General features: G+C 41.7%; 1 protein-coding gene across 1 annotated transcript in view; it reads right to left on the bottom strand.

Annotated features, from left to right (window-relative positions):
- Positions 1 to 25569, bottom strand: part of LOC117741904 (latent-transforming growth factor beta-binding protein 4) — an 88865-nt gene that overhangs the window by 18153 nt on the left and 45143 nt on the right. The window contains exons 11-28 of the mRNA XM_034549166.1: positions 24437 to 24559; positions 20854 to 21030; positions 16471 to 16617; positions 15760 to 16116; positions 14956 to 15087; positions 14469 to 14594; positions 11616 to 11729; positions 9866 to 9985; positions 8407 to 8520; positions 7988 to 8107; positions 7618 to 7737; positions 7243 to 7368; positions 6920 to 7039; positions 4996 to 5121; positions 4719 to 4838; positions 2792 to 2917; positions 2499 to 2618; positions 164 to 289 (exon numbers count right to left, since the gene is read on the bottom strand). Coding sequence (XP_034405057.1) covers positions 164 to 289; positions 2499 to 2618; positions 2792 to 2917; positions 4719 to 4838; positions 4996 to 5121; positions 6920 to 7039; positions 7243 to 7368; positions 7618 to 7737; positions 7988 to 8107; positions 8407 to 8520; positions 9866 to 9985; positions 11616 to 11729; positions 14469 to 14594; positions 14956 to 15087; positions 15760 to 16116; positions 16471 to 16617; positions 20854 to 21030; positions 24437 to 24559 — 2514 coding nt within the window. The remainder of the gene's footprint in view (positions 1 to 163; positions 290 to 2498; positions 2619 to 2791; positions 2918 to 4718; positions 4839 to 4995; positions 5122 to 6919; positions 7040 to 7242; positions 7369 to 7617; positions 7738 to 7987; positions 8108 to 8406; positions 8521 to 9865; positions 9986 to 11615; positions 11730 to 14468; positions 14595 to 14955; positions 15088 to 15759; positions 16117 to 16470; positions 16618 to 20853; positions 21031 to 24436; positions 24560 to 25569) is intronic.

The following is a 25569-nucleotide window of genomic DNA, read 5'->3' as shown; positions in this document are numbered from 1 at the left end:
GCACGCACACACACACACACACACACACACACACACACACACACACACACACACACACACATGTCAATTCTTTATTTAATAGACAAGCTTCTGAACAATAATAACATATTAGAGCAGCTGTTGATGTTCTCCATGTTACATTCAGGAAGTGAACTTCACTCACCTCTGCACTGTCTCCCCAGGCCGGAGGTTCGATACCCGGGCGGACAGTCACACGAGAACGAGCCGATGGTGTTCACACACACACGCTCTGCCTCGCACGCCCCGACGCTGGCACACTCGTCAACATCTGCAGGAGAGAGAGGAGGTGAAAAAAGTAACAATAATAACAATCTTAACAATCACAACAATCACAACAATTTTAACAATCACAACAATTTTAATAATCACAACAATCACAAACATCTTAACAATCACAACAATCTTAACAATCACAACAATCTTAACAATCATAACAATCACAAAAATCTTAACAATCACAACAATCTTAACAATCACAACAATCAAAACAATCACAACAATCTTAACAATCACAACAATCTTAACAATAACAACAATCATAACAATCACAAACATCTTAACAATCACAACAATCTTAACAATCACAACAATCCTAACAATCTTAACAATCATAACAATCACAAAAATCTTAACAATCACAACAATGTTAACGATCAGAACAATCACAACAATCTTAACAATCAGAACAATCACAAAATGTTAACAATCACAACAATGTTAACAACCACCACAATCACAAAAATCCGAACAATCACAACAATCAGAACAATCTTAACAATAACAACAATCTTAAAAATCAGAACAATAACAACAATCTTAACAATCACAACAATCTTAACAATCACAACAATCACAACAATCAGCACAATCAGAACAATCACAAAAATCAGAACAATCTTAACAATCACAACAATGTTAACGATCAGAACAATCATAAAAATCTTAACAATCAGAACAATCACAACAATCTTAACAATAACAACAATCACAAACATCTTAACAATCACAACAATCACAACAATCTTAACAATCAGAACAATCACAAAATGTTAACAATCACAACAATGTTAACAATCACAACTATCACAACAATTTTAACAATCACAACAATTTTAATAATCACAACAATCACAAACATCTTAACAATCACAACAATCTTAACAATCACAACAATCTTAACAATCACAACAATCACAACAATCTTAACAATCATAACAATCACAAAAATCTTAACAATCACAACAATCTTAACAATCACAAAAATCTTAACAATCACAACAATCTTAACAATCACAACAATCTTAACAATCACAACAATCAAAACAATCACAACAATCTTAACAATCACAAAAATCTTAACAATCATAACAATCACAAACATCTTAACAATCACAACAATCACAAAATGTTAACAATCACAACAATGTTAACAATCACAACTATCACAACAATTTTAACAATCACAACAATTTTAATAATCACAACAATCACAAACATCTTAACAATCACAACAATCTTAACAATCACAAAAATCTTAACAATCACAACAATCTTAACAATCACAAAAATCTTAACAATCACAAACATCTTAACAATCACAACAATCTTAACAATCATAACAATCACAAAAATCTTAACAATCACAACAATGTTAACGATCAGAACAATCACAACAATCTTAACAATCAGAACAATCACAAAATGTTAACAATCACAACAATGTTAACAATCACAACTATCACAAAAATCCGAACAATCACAACAATCAGAACAATCTTAACAATAACAACAATCTTAAAAATCAGAACAATCACAACAATCTTAACAATCACAACAATTTTAACAATCACAACTATCACAAAAATCCGAACAATCACAAAAATCAGAACAATCATAAAAATCAGAACAATCACAACAATCTTAACAATAACAACAATCTTAAAAATCAGAACAATCTTAACAATCATAAAAATCAGAACAATCACAACAATCTTAACAATCATAAAAATCAGAACAATCACAACAATCATAACAATCACAACAATCACAACAATCTTAACAATCACAACAATCACAACAATCAGCACAATCAGAACAATCACAAAAATCAGAACAATCTTAACAATCACAACAATGTTAACGATCAGAACAATCATAAAAATCTTAACAATCAGAACAATCACAACAATCTTAACAATAACAACAATCACACAAATCTTAACAATCACAACAATCTTAACAATCAAAACAATCACAACAATCTTAACAATTACAACAATCATAACAATCACAACAAACCTTAACAATAACAACAATCTTAAAAATCAGAACAATCACAAAAATCTTCACAATCACAACAATCTTAACAATCACAACAATCACAACAATCTTAACAATCACAACAATCACAACAATCACAACAATCTTAACAATCACAACAATCACAACAATCTTAACAATCTGTGTGTGTGTGTTACCCTGACAGGAGCCATCTGTGCTGCTGTATCCAGGCTGACAGGACACACAGCGGTACGATCCCACTGTGTTCACACACTGCTGACCGGGACACTGAGAGCCCTGCACACACTCATCCACATCTACACACGCACGCACGCACACACACACACACACACACACACACACACACACACACACACACACACACACATGTCAATTCTTTATTTAATAGACAAGCTTCTGAACAATAATAACATATTAGAGCAGCTGTTGATGTTCTCCATGTTACATTCAGGAAGTGAACTTCACTCACCTCTGCACTGTCTCCCCAGGCCGGAGGTTCGATACCCGGGCGGACAGTCACACGAGAACGAGCCGATGGTGTTCACACACACACGCTCTGCCTCGCACGCCCCGACGCTGGCACACTCGTCAACATCTGCAGGAGAGAGAGGAGGTGAAAAAAGTAACAATAATAACAATCTTAACAATCACAACAATCACAACAATTTTAACAATCACAACAATTTTAATAATCACAACAATCACAAACATCTTAACAATCACAACAATCTTAACAATCACAACAATCTTAACAATCATAACAATCACAAAAATCTTAACAATCACAACAATCTTAACAATCACAACAATCAAAACAATCACAACAATCTTAACAATCACAACAATCTTAACAATAACAACAATCATAACAATCACAAACATCTTAACAATCACAACAATCTTAACAATCACAACAATCCTAACAATCTTAACAATCATAACAATCACAAAAATCTTAACAATCACAACAATGTTAACGATCAGAACAATCACAACAATCTTAACAATCAGAACAATCACAAAATGTTAACAATCACAACAATGTTAACAACCACCACAATCACAAAAATCCGAACAATCACAACAATCAGAACAATCTTAACAATAACAACAATCTTAAAAATCAGAACAATAACAACAATCTTAACAATCACAACAATTTTAACAATCACAACTATCACAAAAATCCGAACAATCACAAAAATCAGAACAATCATAACAATCAGAACAATCACAACAATCTTAAAAATCAGAACAATCTTAACAATCATAAAAATCAGAACAATCACAACAATCTTAACAATCATAAAAATCAGAACAATCACAACAATCATAACAATCGCAACAATCACAAACATCTTAACAATCAAAACAATCTTAACAATCACAACAATCTTGACAATCATACAAATCAGAACAATCATACAAATCAGAACAATCACAACAATCACAACAATCAAAACAATCACAACAATCTTAACAATCATAACAATCACAAAAATCTTAACAATCACAACAATCTTAACAATCACAAACATCTTAACAATCACAACAATCTTAACAATCTTAACAATCACAAAAATCTTAACAATCACAACAATGTTAACGATCATCCATCCATCCATCCATCCATTTTCAATACCGCTTATCCTCATTAGGGTCGCGGGGCGCTGGAGCCTATCCCAGCTGACATAGGGCGAAGGCAGGGGACACCCTGGACAGGCCGCCAGTCCATCGAGGGCACATGTAGGGACATACAACCATTCACTCTCACATTCACACCTATGGGCAATTTAGAGATCAATTAACCTGCAGCATGTCTTTGGACTGTGGGAGGAAGCCGGAGAGCCCGGAGAGAACCCACGCTGCCACGGGGAGAACATGCAAACTCCACACAGAAGGACCGCTCCGACCGGGAATCGAACCCGCGGCCCTCTTGCTGTGAGGCGACAGTGCTAGCCACTACACCACCGTGCAGCCATATGTTAACGATCAGAACAATCAAAACAATCTTAACAATCACAACAATCTTAACAATTACAACAATCATAACAATCACAAAAAAACCTTAATCATAAAAATCTTAACAATCAGAACAATCACAACAATCTTAACAATCACAACAATCAGCACAATCACAACAATCACAACAATCATAAAAATCAGAACAATCTTAACAATCACAAAAATCTTAACAATCACAACAATGTTAACGATCAGAACAATCAAAACAATCTTAACAATCACAACAATCTTAACAATTACAACAATCACAACAAACCTTAACAATCACAAAAATCTTCACAATCACAACAATCTTAACAATCACACAATCACAACAATCTTAACAATCACAACAATCACAACACTCTTAACAATCTGTGTGTGTGTGTTACCCTGACAGGAGCCATCTGTGCTGCTGTATCCAGGCTGACAGGACACACAGCGGTACGATCCCACTGTGTTCACACACTGCTGACCGGGACACTGAGAGCCCTGCACACACTCATCCACATCTACACACGCACACACACACACACACACACACACACACACACACACACGCACACATGTCAATTCTTTATTTAATAGACAAGCTTCTGAACAATAATAACATATTAGAGCAGCTGTTGATGTTCTCCATGTTACATTCAGGAAGTGAACTTCACTCACCTCTGCACTGTCTCCCCAGGCCGGAGGTTCGATACCCGGGCGGACAGTCACACGAGAACGAGCCGATGGTGTTCACACACACACGCTCTGCCTCGCACGCCCCGACGCTGGCACACTCGTCAACATCTGCAGGAGAGAGAGGAGGTGAAAAAAGTAACAATAATAACAATCACCACAATCTTAACAATCACAACAATCATAGAAATCCGAACAATCACAACAATCTTAACAATCACAACAATCTTAACAATCATAACAATCACAAAAATCTTAACAATCACAACAATCTTAACAATCACAACAATCATAGAAATCCGAACAATCACAACAATTTTAACAATCACAACAATCACAAACATCTTAACAATCACAACAATCTTAACAATCACAACAATCTTAACAATCACAACAATCAAAACAAGCACAACAATCTTAACAATCATAACAATCACAAAAATCTTAACAATCACAACAATCTTAACAATCACAACAATCAAAACAATCACAACAATCTTAACAATCACAACAATCTTAACAATCACAACAATCATAACAATCACAAACATCTTAACAATCACAACAATGTTAACGATCAGAACAATCAAAACAAGCACAACAATCTTAACAATCATAACAATCACAAAAATCTTAACAATCACAACAATCTTAACAATCACAACAATCTTAACAATCATAACAATCACAAACATCTTAACAATCACAACAATCTTAACAATCAGAACAATCACAAAATGTTAACAATCACAACAATGTTAACAATCACAACAATCACAAAAATCCGAACAATCACAACAATCTTAACAATCACAACAATTTTAACAATCACAACTATCACAAAAATCAGAACAATCACAAAAATCAGAACAATCATAAAAATCAGAACGATCACAACAATCTTAACAATAACAACAATCTTAACAATCAGAACAATCACAAAATGTTAACAATCACAACAATGTTAACAATCACAACAATCACAAAAATCCGAACAATCACAAAAATCAGAACAATCTTAACAATAACAACAATCTTAAAAATCAGAACAATCACAACAATCTTAACAATCACAACAATCTTAACAATCACAACAATCTTAACAATCACAACAATTTTAACAATCACAACTATCACAAAAATCCCAACAATCACAAAAATCAGAACAATCATAAAAATCAGAACAATCACAACAATCTTAACAATAACAACAATCTTAAAAATCAGAACAATCTTAACAATCATAAAAATCAGAACAATCACAACAATCTTAACAATCATACAAATCAGAACAATCACAACAATCTTAACAATCACAACAATCACATACATCTTAACAATCAAAACAATCACAACAATCAGCACAATCACAAAAATCAGAACAATCTTAACAATCACAAAAATCTTAACAATCACAACAATCTTAACAATCAGAACAATCACAACAATCTTAACAATCACAACAATCTTAAGAATCACAACAATCAGAACAATCAGCACAATCACAACAATCAGAACAATCACAACAATCATAAAAATCTTAACAATCAGAACAATAACAACAATCACAAACATCTTAACAATCACAACAATCTTAACAATCAAAACAATCACAACAATCTTAACAATTACAACAATCATAACAATCACAACAAACCTTAACAATAACAACAATCTTAAAAATCAGAACAATCACAAAAATCTTCACAATCACAACAATCACAACAATCTTAACAATCACAACAATCAGAACAATCAGCACAATCACAACAATTTACAACAATCATAACAATCACAACAATCAGAACAATCAGCACAATCACAACAATCTTAACAATCACAACAATCACAACAATCTTAACAATCACAACAATCACAACAATCTTAACAATCTGTGTGTGTGTGTTACCCTGACAGGAGCCATCTGTGCTGCTGTATCCAGGCTGACAGGACACACAGCGGTACGATCCCACTGTGTTCACACACTGCTGACCGGGACACTGAGAGCCCTGCACACACTCATCCACATCTACACACACACGCACGCACACACACACACACACACGCACACACACACACACACACACACACACACACACACACACACACACACACACACACACACACACATGTCAATTCTTTATTTAATAGACAAGCTTCTGAACAATAATAACATATTAGAGCAGCTGTTGATGTTCTCCATGTTACATTCAGGAAGTGAACTTCACTCACCTCTGCACTGTCTCCCCAGGCCGGAGGTTCGATACCCGGGCGGACAGTCACACGAGAACGAGCCGATGGTGTTCACACACACACGCTCTGCCTCGCACGCCCCGACGCTGGCACACTCGTCAACATCTGCAGGAGAGAGAGGAGGTGAAAAAAATAACAATAATAACAATCACAACAATCACAACAATCATAGAAATCACAATAATCACAATAATCGCAACGATCGCAACAATTACAACAATCTGACCAATCGCAACAATCATAAAAATCCGAACAATCACAACAAACTTAACAATGCCGTCAACAACTGACTGTCAAATAAATAAATAAATAATATCTTAACAATATTTATTGTGTGTGTGTGTGAATGTGTACCTGCACACACTCCGGCCACACTGAGGTACCCCTCCTCACAGCCCTCACAGCTGTAAGAGCCTTCAGTGTTCACACACTGACGACCAGCACAAGACTCTGAGTCCTCACACTCGTTCACATCTAGAGACAAAGAGGAGCCACCTGGAGCTGCTATGCATTCATATTCATATTCATTCATGTACATTCATATACATACGTATATATACATATACACAGTATATATATCAAATAAACACAAGAAAGAAGATGTAAAAACACACATAGATAGGATTACAAATTAAATTAAATTCAGGATAAAAATAAGGTGAAGTAGAATAAATCAATCAAAACAGTAGAATATTTTATTTAGTGTGTGTGTGTGTGTGTGTACCTGCACACTGTCTGTTGGTGAGTGTGTATCCTGGCTGACATGACATGCAGCGGTACGACCCCACAGTGTTCACACACATCTGACCAGGACACTGAGACGGCTCTGCACACTCATCCACATCTACACACACACACACACACACACACACACACACACACACACACACACACACACACACACACACACACACACACACACACACACACACACACACACACACACACACACACACACACACACACACCTCATTTAAAGGAATAGTTTCTCTTCTCTTTCTCTTATTGAATCTCACGTCTGAACATTAAATATGAAGTTGCATCCGGTTAACTTAGCTTAGCATTGCTTAGCATAAAGCCTGGAAACAGCTAGCGTAGCTCAGTCTCCATGCATGTGAGTAAAGAGTACATGAAGTACTTCACCTGTGCAGGTGTTGTTGTGCAGCCTGTAACCATGGCGACAGACACAGTGGTAGCTCCCGGCTGTGTTGTCACAGCGACCGTTGGCGCACGGCGACTGGCGACACTCGTCCACGTCTGCATAATAAACACTTAGTCAATTATTGCACGTATAAATAACACAAATATGTAGAGGTTAACACCTTCACCACAACGATGAACAGGTGAACAGCTAAACAAGTGAATAGGTGAACAGCTAAACAGGTGAAGAGGTGAAGAGGTGAACAGGTGATGAACAGGTGAACAGGTGAACAGGTAAACAGGTGAACAGGTGAACAGCTAAACAGGTGAAGAGGTGAAGAGGTGAACAGGTGATGAACAGGTGAACAGGTGAAAAGGTGAACAGGTGAACAGGTGAACAGGTAAACAGGTGAACAGGTGAACAGCTAAACAGGTGAACAGGTGAACAGCTAAACAGGTGAACAGGTGAACAGGTAAACAGGTGAACAGCTAAACAGGTGAACAGCTAAACAGGTGATGAACAGGTAAACAGGTGAATAGGTGAACAGGTAAACAGGTGAAGAGGTGATGAACAGGTAAACAGGTAAACAGGTGATGAACAGGTAAACAGGTGAATAGGTGATGAACAGGTAAACAGGTGATGAACAGGTAAACAGGTGAATAGGTGAACAGGTGATGAACAGGTGAACAGGTGAATAGGTGAACAGGTAAACAGGTGAACAGCTAAACAGGTGATGAACAGGTAAACAGGTGAATAGGTGAACAGGTGATGAACAGGTGAACAGCTAAACAGGTGAACAGGTGAACAGGTAAACAGGTGAACAGGTGAACAGCTAAACAGGTGAACAGGTGAACAGCTAAACAGGTGAACAGGTGAACAGGTGAACAGGTAAACAGGTAAACAGGTGAAGAGGTGATGAACAGGTGAACAGGTGATGAACAGGTAAACAGGTGAAGAGGTGAACAGGTAAACAGGTGAACAGGTAAACAGGTGAACAGGTGAACAGCTAAACAGGTGATGAACAGGTGAACAGGTAAACAGGTGAATAGGTGAACAGGTAAACAGGTAAACAGGTGAAGAGGTGAAGAGGTGAAGAGGTGAAGAGGTGAACAGGTGAACAGGTAAACAGGTGAAGAGGTGAAGAGGTGATGAACAGGTAAACATGTGAAGAGGTGATGAACAGGTAAACATGTGAAGAGGTGATGAACAGGTAAACAGGTAAACAGGTGAAGAGGTGAACAGGTAAACAGGTAAACAGGTGAAGAGGTGATGAACAGGTGAACAGGTGATGAACAGGTAAACAGGTAAACAGGTAAACAGGTGAAGAGGTGAACAGGTAAACAGGTGAAGAGGTGAACAGGTGAACAGGTGAAGAGGTAAACAGGTGAAGAGGTGAACAGGTGAAGAGGTGAACAGGTGAAGAGGTGAACAGGTGAACAGGTGAAGAACAGGTGAGTCTACCTGAGCAGAGCCCGTTGAGCAGTCCGAACCCAGACTGACAGGAGACGCAGCGGTACGAACCCAAACTGTTGATGCACTCCTGACCGGGACACTGGAGAGAGTCCTCACACTCATCTACGTCTACACACACACACACAGACACACACACAGACACACACACACAGACACACACACACACACACAGACACACACACACACACAGACACACACACACACAGACACACACACAGACACACACACACACACAGACACACACACACAGACACACACACACAGACACACACACACACACAGACACACACACACACACACAGACACACACACAGACACACACACACACACAGACACACACACACAGACACACACACACAGACACACACACACACAGACACACACACACACAGACACACACACAGACACACACACACAGACACACACACACACACACACAGACACACACACAGACACAGACACACACACACACAGACACACACACACACACAGACAGACACAGACACACACAGACAGACACAGACACAGACAGACACAGACACAGACAGACACAGACAGACACAGACAGACACAGACACACACAGACAGACACAGACACACACAGACACACACACACACACACAGACACACACACACACACACAGACACAGACACACACACAGACACAGACACACACACACACACACACAGACACACACACACACACAGACAGACACAGACACACAGACACAGACACACAGACACACACAGACAGACACAGACACACACACACAGACACACAGACACACACAGACAGACACAGACACAGACAGACACAGACACAGACAGACACAGACAGACACAGACACACACAGACAGACACAGACACACACAGACACACACACACACACACACACAGACACACACACACACACACAGACACACACACAGACACAGACACACACACACACACACACAGACACACACACACACACAGACAGACACAGACACACACAGACAGACACAGACACAGACAGACACAGACAGACACACACACAGACAGACACAGACAGACACAGACAGACACACACACAGACAGACACAGACACACACACACACACACACACACACACACACAGACAGACACACACACACAGACACACACAGACAGACACACACACACACACCGACACAGACACACACACACACACCGACACAGACACACACAGACAGACACAGACAGACAGACACACACACACACACCAACACAGACACACACACACACACCGACACAGACACACACACACACACCGACACAGACACACACACCGACACAGACACACACAGACAGACAGAGACAAACACACACACTTTACTACAGTATATTACACCACATACGGATTATACTTTACATTATTGTTATTATTTTAATACTTTAATAATATAAGTCTAACGAACACAAAGTAACTAATATTGCTACTTTTACTGAAGTCAAAGATCTTAAAAGTATTCATAAATGTAGTTAAAGTATCACAGAGTACTTGTGTTTAAATATAATAAATCATAGTATTTGAGACTATTTGAATCACTTTATAAACTGTTAGTTTAATCTTTAAGGATTTTATCTTATTATTTTATTATTAATACTTTTAACTTAGAAAATATTAATCTGGAAAGAAAGTAGAAATACTCAAGTGAAGTACAAGTACCTCAACATTGTACTAGATTATTGTAGTTATTATATCATCATTGTTTTTACCTGTGCAGGTGTTTCCACTGAGCCTGTAACCATGGCGACAGACACACCTGTAGCTGCCCGGCGTGTTGTCACAGCGACCGCCGGAGCACGGAGCCTGGAGGCACTCATCCACGTCTGAGGAGGAGGTACAGGGATGAAGAGGAGGAGGAGGTACAGGAATGAAGAGGAGGAGGAGGTACAGGAATGAAGAGGAGGAGGAGGTACAGGAATGAAGAGGAGGAGGAGGTACAGGGATGAAGAGGAGGAGGAGGTACAGGGATGAAGAGGAGGAGGAGGTACAGGGATGAAGAGGAGGAGGAGGTACAGGAATGAAGAGGAGGAGGAGGTACAGGGATGAAGAGGAGGAGGAGGTACAGGGATGAAGAGGAGGAGGAGGTACAGGGATGAAGAGGAGGAGGAGGTACAGGGATGAAGAGGAGGAGGAGGTACAGGAATGAAGAGGAGGAGGAGGTACAGGGATGAAGAGGAGGAGGAGGTACAGGGATGAAGAGGAGGAGGAGGTACAGGGATGAAGAGGAGGAGGAGGTACAGGAATGAAGAGGAGGAGGTACAGGGATGAAGAGGAGGAGGAGGTACAGGAATGAAGAGGAGGAGGTACAGGCATGAAGAGGAGGAGGAGGTACAGGAATGAAGAGGAGGAGGAGGTACAGGAATGAAGAGGAGGAGGAGGTACAGGGATGAAGAGGAGGAGGAGGTACAGGAATGAAGAGGAGGAGGAGGTACAGGAATGAAGAGGAGGAGGAGGTACAGGGATGAAGAGGAGGAGGAGGTACAGGAATGAAGAGGAGGAGGAGGTACAGGGATGAAGAGGAGGAGGAGGTACAGGAATGAAGAGGAGGAGGAGGTACAGGAATGAAGAGGAGGAGGAGGTACAGGAATGAAGAGGAGGAGGAGGTACAGGGATGAAGAGGAGGAGGAGGTACAGGGATGAAGAGGAGGAGGAGGTACAGGGATGAAGAGGAGGAGGAGGTACAGGAATGAAGAGGAGGAGGTACAGGGATGAAGAGGAGGAGGAGGTACAGGAATGAAGAGGAGGAGGTACAGGCATGAAGAGGAGGAGGAGGTACAGGAATGAAGAGGAGGAGGAGGAGGTACAGGGATGAAGAGGAGGAGGAGGTACAGGGATGAAGAGGAGGAGGTACAGGGATGAAGAGGAGGAGGAGGTACAGGCATGAAGAGGAGGAGGTACAGGGATGAAGAGGAGGAGGAGGTACAGGAATGAAGAGGAGGAGGAGGTACAGGGATGAAGAGGAGGAGGGGGTACAGGAATGAAGAGGAGGAGGAGGAGGTACAGGGATGAAGAGGAGGAGGAGGTACAGGGATGAAGAGGAGGAGGTACAGGGATGAAGAGGAGGAGGAGGTACAGGAATGAAGAGGAGGAGGAGGTACAGGGATGAAGAGGAGGAGGAGGTACAGGAATGAAGAGGAGGAGGAGGTACAGGGATGAAGAGGAGGAGGAGGTACAGGGATGAAGAGGAGGAGGTACAGGCATGAAGAGGAGGAGGAGGTACAGGAATGAAGAGGAGGAGGAGGTACAGGCATGAAGAGGAGGAGGAGGTACAGGGATGAAGAGGAGGAGGAGGTACAGGAATGAAGAGGAGGAGGAGGTACAGGGATGAAGAGGAGGAGGAGGTACAGGGATGAAGAGGAGGAGGAGGTACAGGGATGAAGAGGAGGAGGAGGTACAGGAATGAAGAGGAGGAGGAGGTACAGGAATGAAGAGGAGGAGGAGGTACAGGCATGAAGAGGAGGAGGAGGTACAGGAATGAAGAGGAGGAGGAGGTACAGGGATGAAGAGGAGGAGGAGGTACAGGGATGAAGAGGAGGAGGAGGTACAGGAATGAAGAGGAGGAGGAGGTACAGGGATGAAGAGGAGGAGGAGGTACAGGGATGAAGAGGAGGAGGAGGTACAGGAATGAAGAGGAGGAGGAGGTACAGGGATGAAGAGGAGGAGGAGGTACAGGAATGAAGAGGAGGAGGAGGTACAGGCATGAAGAGGAGGAGGAGGTACAGGGATGAAGAGGAGGAGGAGGTACAGGAATGAAGAGGAGGAGGAGGAGGTACAGGGATGAAGAGGAGGAGGAGGTACAGGGATGAAGAGGAGGAGGAGGTACAGGGATGAAGAGGAGGAGGAGGTACAGGAATGAAGAGGAGGAGGAGGTACAGGAATGAAGAGGAGGAGGAGGTACAGGCATGAAGAGGAGGAGGAGGTACAGGAATGAAGAGGAGGAGGAGGAGGTACAGGGATGAAGAGGAGGAGGAGGTACAGGGATGAAGAGGAGGAGGAGGTACAGGCATGAAGAGGAGGAGGAGGTACAGGAATGAAGAGGAGGAGGAGGTACAGGCATGAAGAGGAGGAGGAGGTACAGGGATGAAGATTAGGAGGAGGTACAGGGATGAAGAGGAGGAGGAGGTACAGGAATGAAGAGGATGAGGAGGTACAGGGATGAAGAGGAGGAGGAGGTACATGCATGAAGAGGAGGAGGAGGTACAGGAATGAAGAGGAGGAGGAGGTACAGGGATGAAGAGGAGGAGGAGGTACAGGGATGAAGAGGAGGAGGAGGTACAGGAATGAAGTACAGGGATGAAGAGGAGGAGGAGGTACAGGAATGAAGAGGAGGAGGAGGTACAGGGATGAAGAGGAGGAGGAGGTACAGGAATGAAGAGGAGGAGGAGGTACAGGGATGAAGAGGAGGAGGAGGTACAGGAATGAAGTACAGGGATGAAGAGGAGGAGGAGGTACAGGAATGAAGAGGAGGAGGAGGTACAGGGATGAAGAGGAGGAGGAGGTACAGGGATGAAGGAGAAGAAGAAACAAAAGAAGAAGAAGAAGAAACAGGAAGTGGGCGTTACCTTGACAACGGGTCTGCTGGCTGCTGCTTCTGTAGCCGGGCGGACAAACACACCTGAAGCTTCCCATCGTGTTCACACACTCTCCTCCTGCACACACACCTGCAGACTGCACACACTCATTCACATCTACATGCGTACACACACACACAAACACACACACACACACACACACACACACACACACACACACACGTTGTTTCTTCTATCTTTGGGGGTGCTGCAGTTCCTCCATTTGAACACAAGGTGGTACAATTACATTAAAAGGCATTTAGCTAAAGAGAGAAGAAGAAGTTATTGATCCTATCGGTAAATCATTCATAGATTATTGGAGAATATATAATTGAATTTATTATAATTGAATAAATATCAGAAAGAAATCTGAAAATATGATTTGAATATTGTTTAATAATAATAAATATATAATAAATATAATAAGCATAGCATAATAAAAGAAAATCAATAATCAATAACAATGTAACGCGCTCACCTTGGCAGGAGGTGCGCTGGCCGTTGGTTTGATACCCTTCATCACACACACAGGTGTGTTTTATATCTGGCTGCTCCACACAGCGACCGTGTCCACACACACCGGGTCTGCTCTCACACACACCGCGCACTGCTGCACACACAACACACACAACACACACAACACACACAATACACACACAACACACACAGTTATTTACAATAAACTCGCTACAATTCGACACTTTGATGTGAAATCATTCATTTGAAGTCTTTGTGATGTGTTGAACCCTCTAGAACACACACAAACGCACATTCACATACACACAGACATGCACACACACACAAACGCACATACACACACACACACAAACGCACATACACACACACACACAAACGCACATACGCACACACACAGACATGCACACACACACACACACACACAAACGCACATACGCACACACACACAAACGCACGTACACACACACATGCACACAGACATGCACACACACGCACATACACACACACAAACGCACAAACACGCACATACACACACGCACAAATGCACACACACAAATGCACAAACACACACACACGCACATACATACACACACACACACACACACACAGAACCACATGTACACACACACACACACACACAGAACCACATGTACACACACACACACACACATACACACACACACACACACACACACACACACACACACAGAACCACATGTACACACACACACACACATACACACACACACACAAACTCACACACACACACACACACACACACACGGTGCCCTGAGTCTGGACTCACTCTGGACTCGGGGGTTCAGGGGGGTCGGGCTGGCAGCCGGTCTGCTCAGAGGAGGCAGCTCTCGGGCCGGAGCCAGCGGAGAGTCCCCCCTCGCTACTGGCTGGTCGGGCCAGTTCTGCTGGGTCACGGGTCTGCCTGGAGCTGGGGTTTTGTCCCGGGTGGCTGTGGCGCTGGTGCCGCCGGGCTGCACGGGCCAGGAGGAGGGCGAGTCTGCCGGGCGGGGCTGAGGGGGACCGGGTCTGGTTCGGGTGCTGCTGGAACCAGTTGAAGCAGAACCCGTCGTGGCTCCACCAGCTGTGGCTCCACCAGCTGTGGCTCCAGAGGAAGAGGGTTTCTGCTGAGACCTGGACCCAGAGGCTGACGGGGAGACATGAGTTGGAGGTTGAATCAGAGGATTCTGGTCCGGTTCTGACTTGCTCCTCTTATTAGACTTGAGATGTAATGGTCATAAAGGTTTGAAACACTTTGTTTCTAGGAAATCAAATGTTTCTGACATTTGGTGGGAAGCTCTAAATACTAAAGAAATATTAATAAATAGTCCCCAAAATAATTAGTAAATATCAGAAATAAATATGTAAAATATCTGAAAAACAGTAAAACATCCGAAAATTATCCGTCAAAAGATCAGAAACAAATCCTGTTTTGTCCGTTTGGTGGACAGCTCTTAATACTACAATACCCATGAGCCTCTGCTGCTGTTACCCTGGTTACCGTGGTTACCATGGCTCTCCTGGTGGCCATGGGTGACCAGCTGAGCTCCTCGGCTCCCCAGCTGCTCGTTGACTCTCTGGTTGAACTGCAGAGCCGAAGCCGAGTAGTGGTAACCAGGACCGGCTGGACAGATCTCCTTAAAGGCCACTGGGGGAGGGGAAAAGAACATTATTATTATTGTTATTAAGGTCATGTATAATGTCATGGATAGGGTCATGTATATGGTCATGCATAGGGTCATGTATAGGGTCATGTCATGAATATGGTCATGTATAATGTCATGGATAGGGTCATGTATAGGGTCATGTATAAGGTCATGTATAAGGTCATGTATAAGGTCATGTATAAGGTCATGTATAGGGTCATGTATAAGGTCATGTATAGGGTCATGTATAAGGTCATGTATACGGTCATGTATAGGCTCATGCATAGGGTCATGTATAGGGTCATGTCATGAATATGGTCATGTATAGGGTCATGTATAAGGTCATGTATAGGGTCATGTAGAAGGTCATGTATAGGGTCATGTATAGGGTCATGTATAAGGTCATGTATAGGGTCATGTATATGGTCATGTAGAAGGTCATGTATAGGGTCATGTATAAGGTCATGTATAGGGTCATGTATATGGTCATGTAGAAGGTCATGTATAGGGTCATGTATAGGGTCATGTATAGGGTCATGTATAAGGTCATGTATAGGGTCATGTAGAAGGTCATGTAGAAGGTCATGTATAGGGTCATGTATATGGTCATGTATAGGGTCATGTATAAGGTCATGTATAGGGTCATATATAGGGTCATGTAGAAGGTCATGTATAGGGTCATGTATATGGTCATGTAGAAGGTCATGTATAGGGTCATGTATATGGTCATGTATAGGGTCATGTATAAGGTCATGTATAGGGTCATGTATATGGTCATGTATAGGGTCATGTATAAGGTCATGTATAGGGTCATGTAGAAGGTCATGTATAGGGTCATGTATAGGGTCATGTATAAGGTCATGTATAGGGTCATGTATAAGGTCATGTATACGGTCATGTATAGGCTCATGCATAGGGTCATGTATAGGGTCATGTATAGGGTCATGTATAAGGTCATGTATAAGGTCATGTATAGGCTCATGTATAGGGTCATGTCATGAATATGGTCATGTATAATGTCATGGATAGGGTCATGTATAGGGTCATGTATAAGGTCATGTATAAGGTCATGTATAAGGTCATGTATAGGCTCATGTATAAGGTCATGTATAAGGTCATGTATAAGGTCATGTATAGGCTCATGCATAGGGTCATGTATAGGGTCATGTCATGAATATGGTCATGTATAGGGTCATGTATAAGGTCATGTATAGGGTCATGTATAGGGTCATGTATAGGGTCATGTAGAAGGTCATGTATAGGGTCATGTAGAAGGTCATGTATAGGGTCATGTATATGGTCATGTATAGGGTCATGTATAAGGTCATGTATAGGGTCATGTAGAAGGTCATGTATAGGGTCATGTATATGGTCATGTATAAGGTCATGTATAGGGTCATGTATAGGGTCATGTAGAAGGTCATGTATAGGGTCATGCATAGGGTCATGTAGAAGGTCATGTATAGGGTCATGTATAGGGTCATGCATAGGGTCATGTATAAGGTCATGCATAGGGTCATGTAGAAGGTCATGCATAGGGTCATGTATAAGGTCATGCATAGGGTCATGTAGAAGGTCATGTATAGGGTCATGCATATGGTCATGCATATGGTCATGTATATGGACATGTATAGGGTCATGTATAGGGTCATGCATAGGGTCATGTAGAAGGTGATGCATAGGGCCATGTATAGGGTAATATATAAGGTCATGAATGAGGTCATGCATAGGGTCATGTAGAAGGTCATGTATAGGGTCATGTAGAAGGTCATGCATAGGGTCATGTATAAGGTGATGCATAGGGTCATGTATAAGGTCATGCATAGGGTCATGAATAAGGTCATGTATAATGTCATGTATAGGGTCATGTAGAAGGTGATGCATAGGGTCATGTATAAGGTCATGCATAGGGTCATGAATAAGGTCATGTATAATGTCATGTATAGGGTCATGTAGAAGGTCATGTATAAGGTCATGTATAGGGTCATGTATAGGGTCATGTAGAAGGTCATGCATAGGGTCATGTATAAGGTGATGCATAGGGTCATGTATAAGGTCATGCATAGGGTCATGAATAAGGTCATGTATAATGTCATGTATAGGGTCATGTAGAAGGTCATGTATAAGGTCATGTATAGGGTCATGTATAGGGTCATGTATAGGGTCATGTATAATGTCATGTATAAGGTCATGTATAGGGTCATGTATAGGGTCATGTATAAGGTCATGTATAGGGTCATGTATAAGGTCATGTATAAGGTCATGTATAGGGTCATGTATAGGGTCATGTAGAAGATCATGTATAAGGTCATGTATAAGGTCATGTATAAGGTCATGTATAGGGTCATGTATAGGGTCATGTATAATGTCATGTATAAGGTCATGTAGAAGGTCATGTATAAGGTCATGTATAAGGTCATGTATATGGTCATGTATAGGGTCATGCATAGGGTCATGTATAAGGTCATGCATAGGGTAATGTAGAAGGTCATGTATAGGGTCATGTATAGGGTCATGTATAGGGTCATGCATAGGGTCATGTATAAGGTCATGCATAGGGTAATGTAGAAGGTCATGTATAGGGTCATGTATAGGGTCATGTATATGGTCATGTATAGGGTCATGCATAGGGTCATGTATAGGGTCATGTATATGGTCATGTATATGGACATGTATAGGGTCATGTATAGGGTCATGTATAGGGTCATGCATAGGGTCATGTATAAGGTCATGCATAGGGTCATGTATAGGGTCATGTATAGGGTCATGTATATGGTCATGTATAGGGTCATGTATAAGGTCATGTATAGGGTCATGTATAAGGTCATGCATAGGGTCATGTATAGGGTCATGTATAAGGTCATGTATAGGGTCATGTATAGGGTCATGTATAATGTCATGTATAGGGTCATGTATAAGGTCATGTATATGGACATGTATAGGGTCATGTATAATGTCATGTATAAGGTCATGTATAGGGTCATGTATAGGGTCATGTATAAGGTCATGTATAGGGTCATGTATAAGGTCATGTATAAGGTCATGTATAGGGTCATGTATAGGGTCATGTAGAAGGTCATGTATAAGGTCATGTATAAGGTCATGTATAAGGTCATGTATAGGGTCATGTATAGGGTCATGTATAATGTCATGTATAAGGTCATGTAGAAGGTCATGTATAAGGTCATGTATATGGTCATGTATAGGGTCATGCATAGGGTCATGTATAATGTCATGCATAGGGTAATGTAGAAGGTCATGTATAGGGTCATGTATAGGGTCATGTATAGGGTCATGCATAGGGTCATGTATAAGGTCATGCATAGGGTAATGTAGAAGGTCATGTATAGGGTCATGTATAGGGTCATGTATATGGTCATGTATAGGGTCATGCATAGGGTCATGTATAGGGTCATGTATAGGGTCATGTATATGGTCATGTATAGGGTCATGTATAGGGTCATGTATAGGGTCATGCATAGGGTCATGTATAAGGTCATGCATAGGGTCATGCATAGGGTCATGTATAGGGTCATGTATATGGTCATGTATAGGGTCATGTATAGGGTCATGTATAAGGTCATGTATAGGGTCATGTATAGGGTCATGTATATGGTCATGTATAGGGTCATGTATAAGGTCATGTATAAGGTCATGTATAGGGTCATGTATAGGGTCATGTATAAGGTCATGCATAGGGTCATGTATAGGGTAATGTATAAGGTCATGCATAGGGTCATGTATAGGGTCATGTATAGGGTCATGTATAGGGTCATGTATAATGTCATGTATAGGGTCATGTATAGGGTCATGTATATGGTCATGTATATGGACATGTATAGGGTCATGTATATGGACATGTATAGGGTCATGTAGAAGGTCATGTAGAAGGTCATGTATAGGGTCATGTATAGGGTCATGTATATGGTCATGTATATGGTCATGTATAGGGTCATGTATAAGGTCATGCATAGGGTCATGTATAATGTCATGTATAGGGTCATGTATATGGTCATGTATAAGGTCATGTATAAGGTCATGTATAAGGTCATGTATAGGGTCATGTATAGAGTCATGTATAAGGTCATGTATAGGGTCATGTAGAAGGTCATGTATAGGGTCATGTATAAGGTCATGTATAGGGTCATGTATAAGGTAATGTAGAAGGTCATGTATAGGGTCATGTATATGGTCATGCAGAAGGTCATGCATAGGGTCAGCTGGTCCCGGTCACCAACCTGAACCAAAGTAGGGGCACCTCTGGCACTCGGGCCCCCAGGCTTTGCCCACTCGGCTGCAGCAGCAGATCTGTTTGGTGATGTTCCTGAGGATGGGCAGCGAGCAGGAGGACGGACCCAGACCCCAACCCAGGACCCGGTGACACTGGCCCTTCTCCTGGGATATCACAGTCTGGGCTGAGGAGGAGGACAGGGGGGCGTTACAACACTCGACACACTTGTCTGGTAGTCCGAACAGACCAGAAGCCGAGCTGCATGCAGGAATCACTTCATGCTGCTTCTGTTCATATCAACAGACATTGAAACGGCCAAGTGAAGCAAGCTCTGACATCACAGCCCCGCCCCCTCCCCTCTGATTGGACAAGAGGAACAGACAGCGGAGCGAAGCTTCTTTATAAAGGATCAGAGCTTTCACAGGTCACACAGTATACACAGTACACACACAGTACACACACAGTACACACAGTACATACACAGTACACACACAGTACACACACAGTACACACACAGTACACACAGTACACACACAGTACACACACAGTACACACATACAGTATACACAGTACACACACAGTACACACACAGTACACACAGTACATACACAGTACACACACAGTACACACACAGTACACACACAGTACACACAGTACACACACAGTACACACATACAGTATACACAGTACACACACAGTACACACACAGTACATACACAGTACACACACAGTACACACATACAGTATACACAGTACACACATACACACACAGTACACACACAGTACACACATACAGTATACACAGTACACACAGTACACACACAGTACACACACAGTAAACACACAGTACACACATACAGTACACACAGTACACACATACAGTATACACAGTACACACATACAGTATACACAGTACACACACAGTACACACACAGTACACACACAGTAAACACACAGTACACACATACAGTACACACAGTACACACACAGTACACACACAGTACACACACAGTACACACACACAGTACACACACAGTAAACACACAGTACACACATACAGTACACACATACAGTACACACATACAGTACACACAGTACACACACAGTAAACACACAGTACACACATACAGTATACACAGTACACACACAGTAAACACACAGTACACACATACAGTACACACATACAGTACACACATACAGTACACACAGTACACACATACAGTATACACAGTACACACACAGTACACACACAGTACACACACAGTACACACATACAGTACACACAGTACACACATACAGTATACACAGTACACACATACAGTACACACAGTACACACATACAGTACACACAGTAAACACACAGTACACACACAGTACACACACAGTACACACATACAGTATACACAGTACACACACAGTACACACACAGTACACACACAGTACACACACAGTACACACATACAGTATACACAGTACACACACAGTACACACACAGTACACACACAGTACATACACAGTACACACACAGTACACACACAGTACACACACAGTACATACACAGTACACACACAGTACACACACAGTACACACACAGTACACACACAGTACACACATACAGTATACACAGTACACACACAGTACACACACAGTACACACACAGTACACACACAGTACATACACAGTACACACACAGTACACACACAGTACACACACAGTACACACATACAGTATACACAGTACACACACAGTACACACACAGTACACACACAGTACACACATACAGTATACACAGTACACACACAGTACACACACAGTACACACATACAGTACACACATACAGTATACACAGTACACACACAGTACACACACAGTACACACACAGTACACACACAGTACACACACAGTACACACATACAGTATACACAGTACACACACAGTACACACACAGTACACACATACAGTACACACATACAGTATACACAGTACACACACAGTACACACACAGTACACACACAGTACACACACAGTACACACACAGTACACACATACAGTATACACAGTACACACACAGTACACACACAGTACACACACAGTACACATACAGTATACACAGTACACACATACAGTACACACACAGTACACACACAGTACACACATACAGTACACACACAGTACACACATACAGTATACACAGTACACACACAGTACACACATACAGTACACACATACAGTATACACAGTACACACACAGTACACACACAGTATACACAGTACACACACAGTACACACATACAGTATACACAGTACACACACAGTACACACACAGTACACACACAGTACACATACAGTATACACAGTACACACACAGTACACACACAGTACACACACAGTACACACATACAGTACACACACAGTACACACATAATTACTACACACCCCACCACAAGCATTTCCAGCCAGTTTGGAAGCAACAGACACATCGTCAGCTTTGTGATTGTGTCATCGGTTACCAGGCAACCAGCATCCTCCTCCTGCTTCTCCTCCTCCTCCTGCTTCTCCTTTTTCTCCTCCTCCTGCTTCTTCTTCTCCGCCTCCTTCTCCTCCTTTTCCTCCTCCTTCTGCTTCTTCTTCTCCTTCTCCTCCACCTCCTCTTCCTCCTCCTCCTCCTCCTTCTCCTCCTCCTCCTCCTCCTGCTTCTTCTTCTCCTCCTCCTCCTTCTGCTTCTTCTCCTCCTCCTCCTTCTCCTCCACCTCCTCTTCCTCCTCCTCCTCCTCCTTCTCCTCCTCCTCCTACTTCTTCTTCTCCTCCTCCTCCTCCTTCTCCTCCACCTCCTCTTCCTCCTCCTCCTCCTTCTCCTCCTCCTGCTTCTTCTTCTCCGCCTCCTTCTCCTTTTTCTCCTTTTCCTCCTCCTGCCCCCCCTCCTCCTCTTATGCCGGTCAGAATAAGCAGAGCACCAGTCTGGCTCCCTGACCCCTCTGAGCTCCTCCCCCACGTTCTAATGTTCTCCAGCAGAACAGAGGATTAAAGGAGCACTCAACAAGATGTTATTGAGATGCATTCTGGGAAATAATCATTATTATTGTTCTTGAACCTCCATTCCCGATGTTTAGTTCCTGTTCTCACTTTCATCGAATTCTTGAGGCGAACCAAACACTTCCTGTTGCAGCCTTTTCAAAATAAAAGCCTTCAATTGTAAAGCATTACACGTGTATATATTGTATATATAGTTTTTATACTTACAATAAGCGCCTCATTTATTCAGAGCAGGATGAAGCAATATTTTCTCAATATCAGGTTTTATATAATTTATTGATAAAGGACGCTCTGTTTATTTAAAGTTACAGTTTTTAATCTATATTTGTTGTTTTCTCAAATATTTTACAAAACGTTGACTTTGCATAAGAGCCAGACGGATAAAATAAATAAATAAATACGTTAAACTAAAATAATTAATAACAGAAGATAATTGGTGAAGGTCACGTGAGCTCAGATGGATTCAGGAAGTTCTGACCTGGAGTCTGCGTTATTCCTGTGTGTGTGTGCGTGTGCGTGTGTGTGTGTGTGTGCGTGTGTGTGTGTGTGTTACTTACAGATGCAGATTCCATTGGAGGCGTCGAGGATGAACCCCGCCCTACACACACAGCTATAGCTCCCTCTGGTGTTCACACAGAGCCCGTTCTCACACAGCCCCGGCTGGAGGCACTCATTCACATCTACACAAGTACCACACACACACACACACACACACACACACACATTAATGACTGTACACACACAAACACACACACAGAGACACACACATATACAGGAACTCACACACAGCGTCAGGTTCAATGTACATGAGGTGAGACATTAATCCTGGTTTAAACTTCCTGTTTTCAGAAAGTCTGACTTTAAAAAGTGTTTTTGGATCTTTTGCACAACTGAAAACCTTTTAAACACGTTTCACATCGCTGGTCAATAAACTAATCAACAATCAACCAATCCATCAACCAATCAACCATCAACCAAACTACTAAACAAATCAACCAATCAACCATCAACCAATCAACCATCAACAAATCAACCATCAACCAAACTACTAAACAAATCAACCAATCAACAATCAACCAAACTAATCAACAAATCAACAAATCAACAATCAACCAAACAACAATCAACTAATCAACCAATCAACAATCAACCAATCAACCATCAACTAATCAACCAATCAACTAATCAACCAATCATCAATCAACCAATCAACCATCAACCAATCAACCATCAACCAAACTACTAAACAAATCAACTAATCAACCATTCAACCATCAACCAATCAATCAATCAACCATCAACCAATCAATCAATCAACCATCAACCAATCAATCAACCATCAACCAAACTACTAAACAAATCAACTAATCAACCATCAACAATCAACAATCAACCAATCAACCATCAACAATCAACCAATCAACCATCAACCATCAATAATCAACCAATCAACCAATCAACCATCAACCAATCAACAATCAACCAATCAACCATCAACAATCAACCATCAATAATCAACCAATCAACCAATCAACCATCAACCAATCAACAATCAACCAATCAACCATCAACAATCAACCAATCAACAATCAACCATCAATAATCAACCAATCAACCAATCAACCATCAACCAATCAACAATCAACCAATCAACCATCAACAATCAACCAATCAACAATCAACCATCAAC

Source organism: Cyclopterus lumpus, chromosome 13 (genome assembly GCF_009769545.1).
Source record: "Cyclopterus lumpus isolate fCycLum1 chromosome 13, fCycLum1.pri, whole genome shotgun sequence".
Classification (NCBI taxonomy): domain Eukaryota; kingdom Metazoa; phylum Chordata; class Actinopteri; order Perciformes; family Cyclopteridae; genus Cyclopterus; species Cyclopterus lumpus.
Note: the sequence above shows the minus strand (reverse complement) of the source record. Positions and strands in the feature narration are given on the sequence as shown.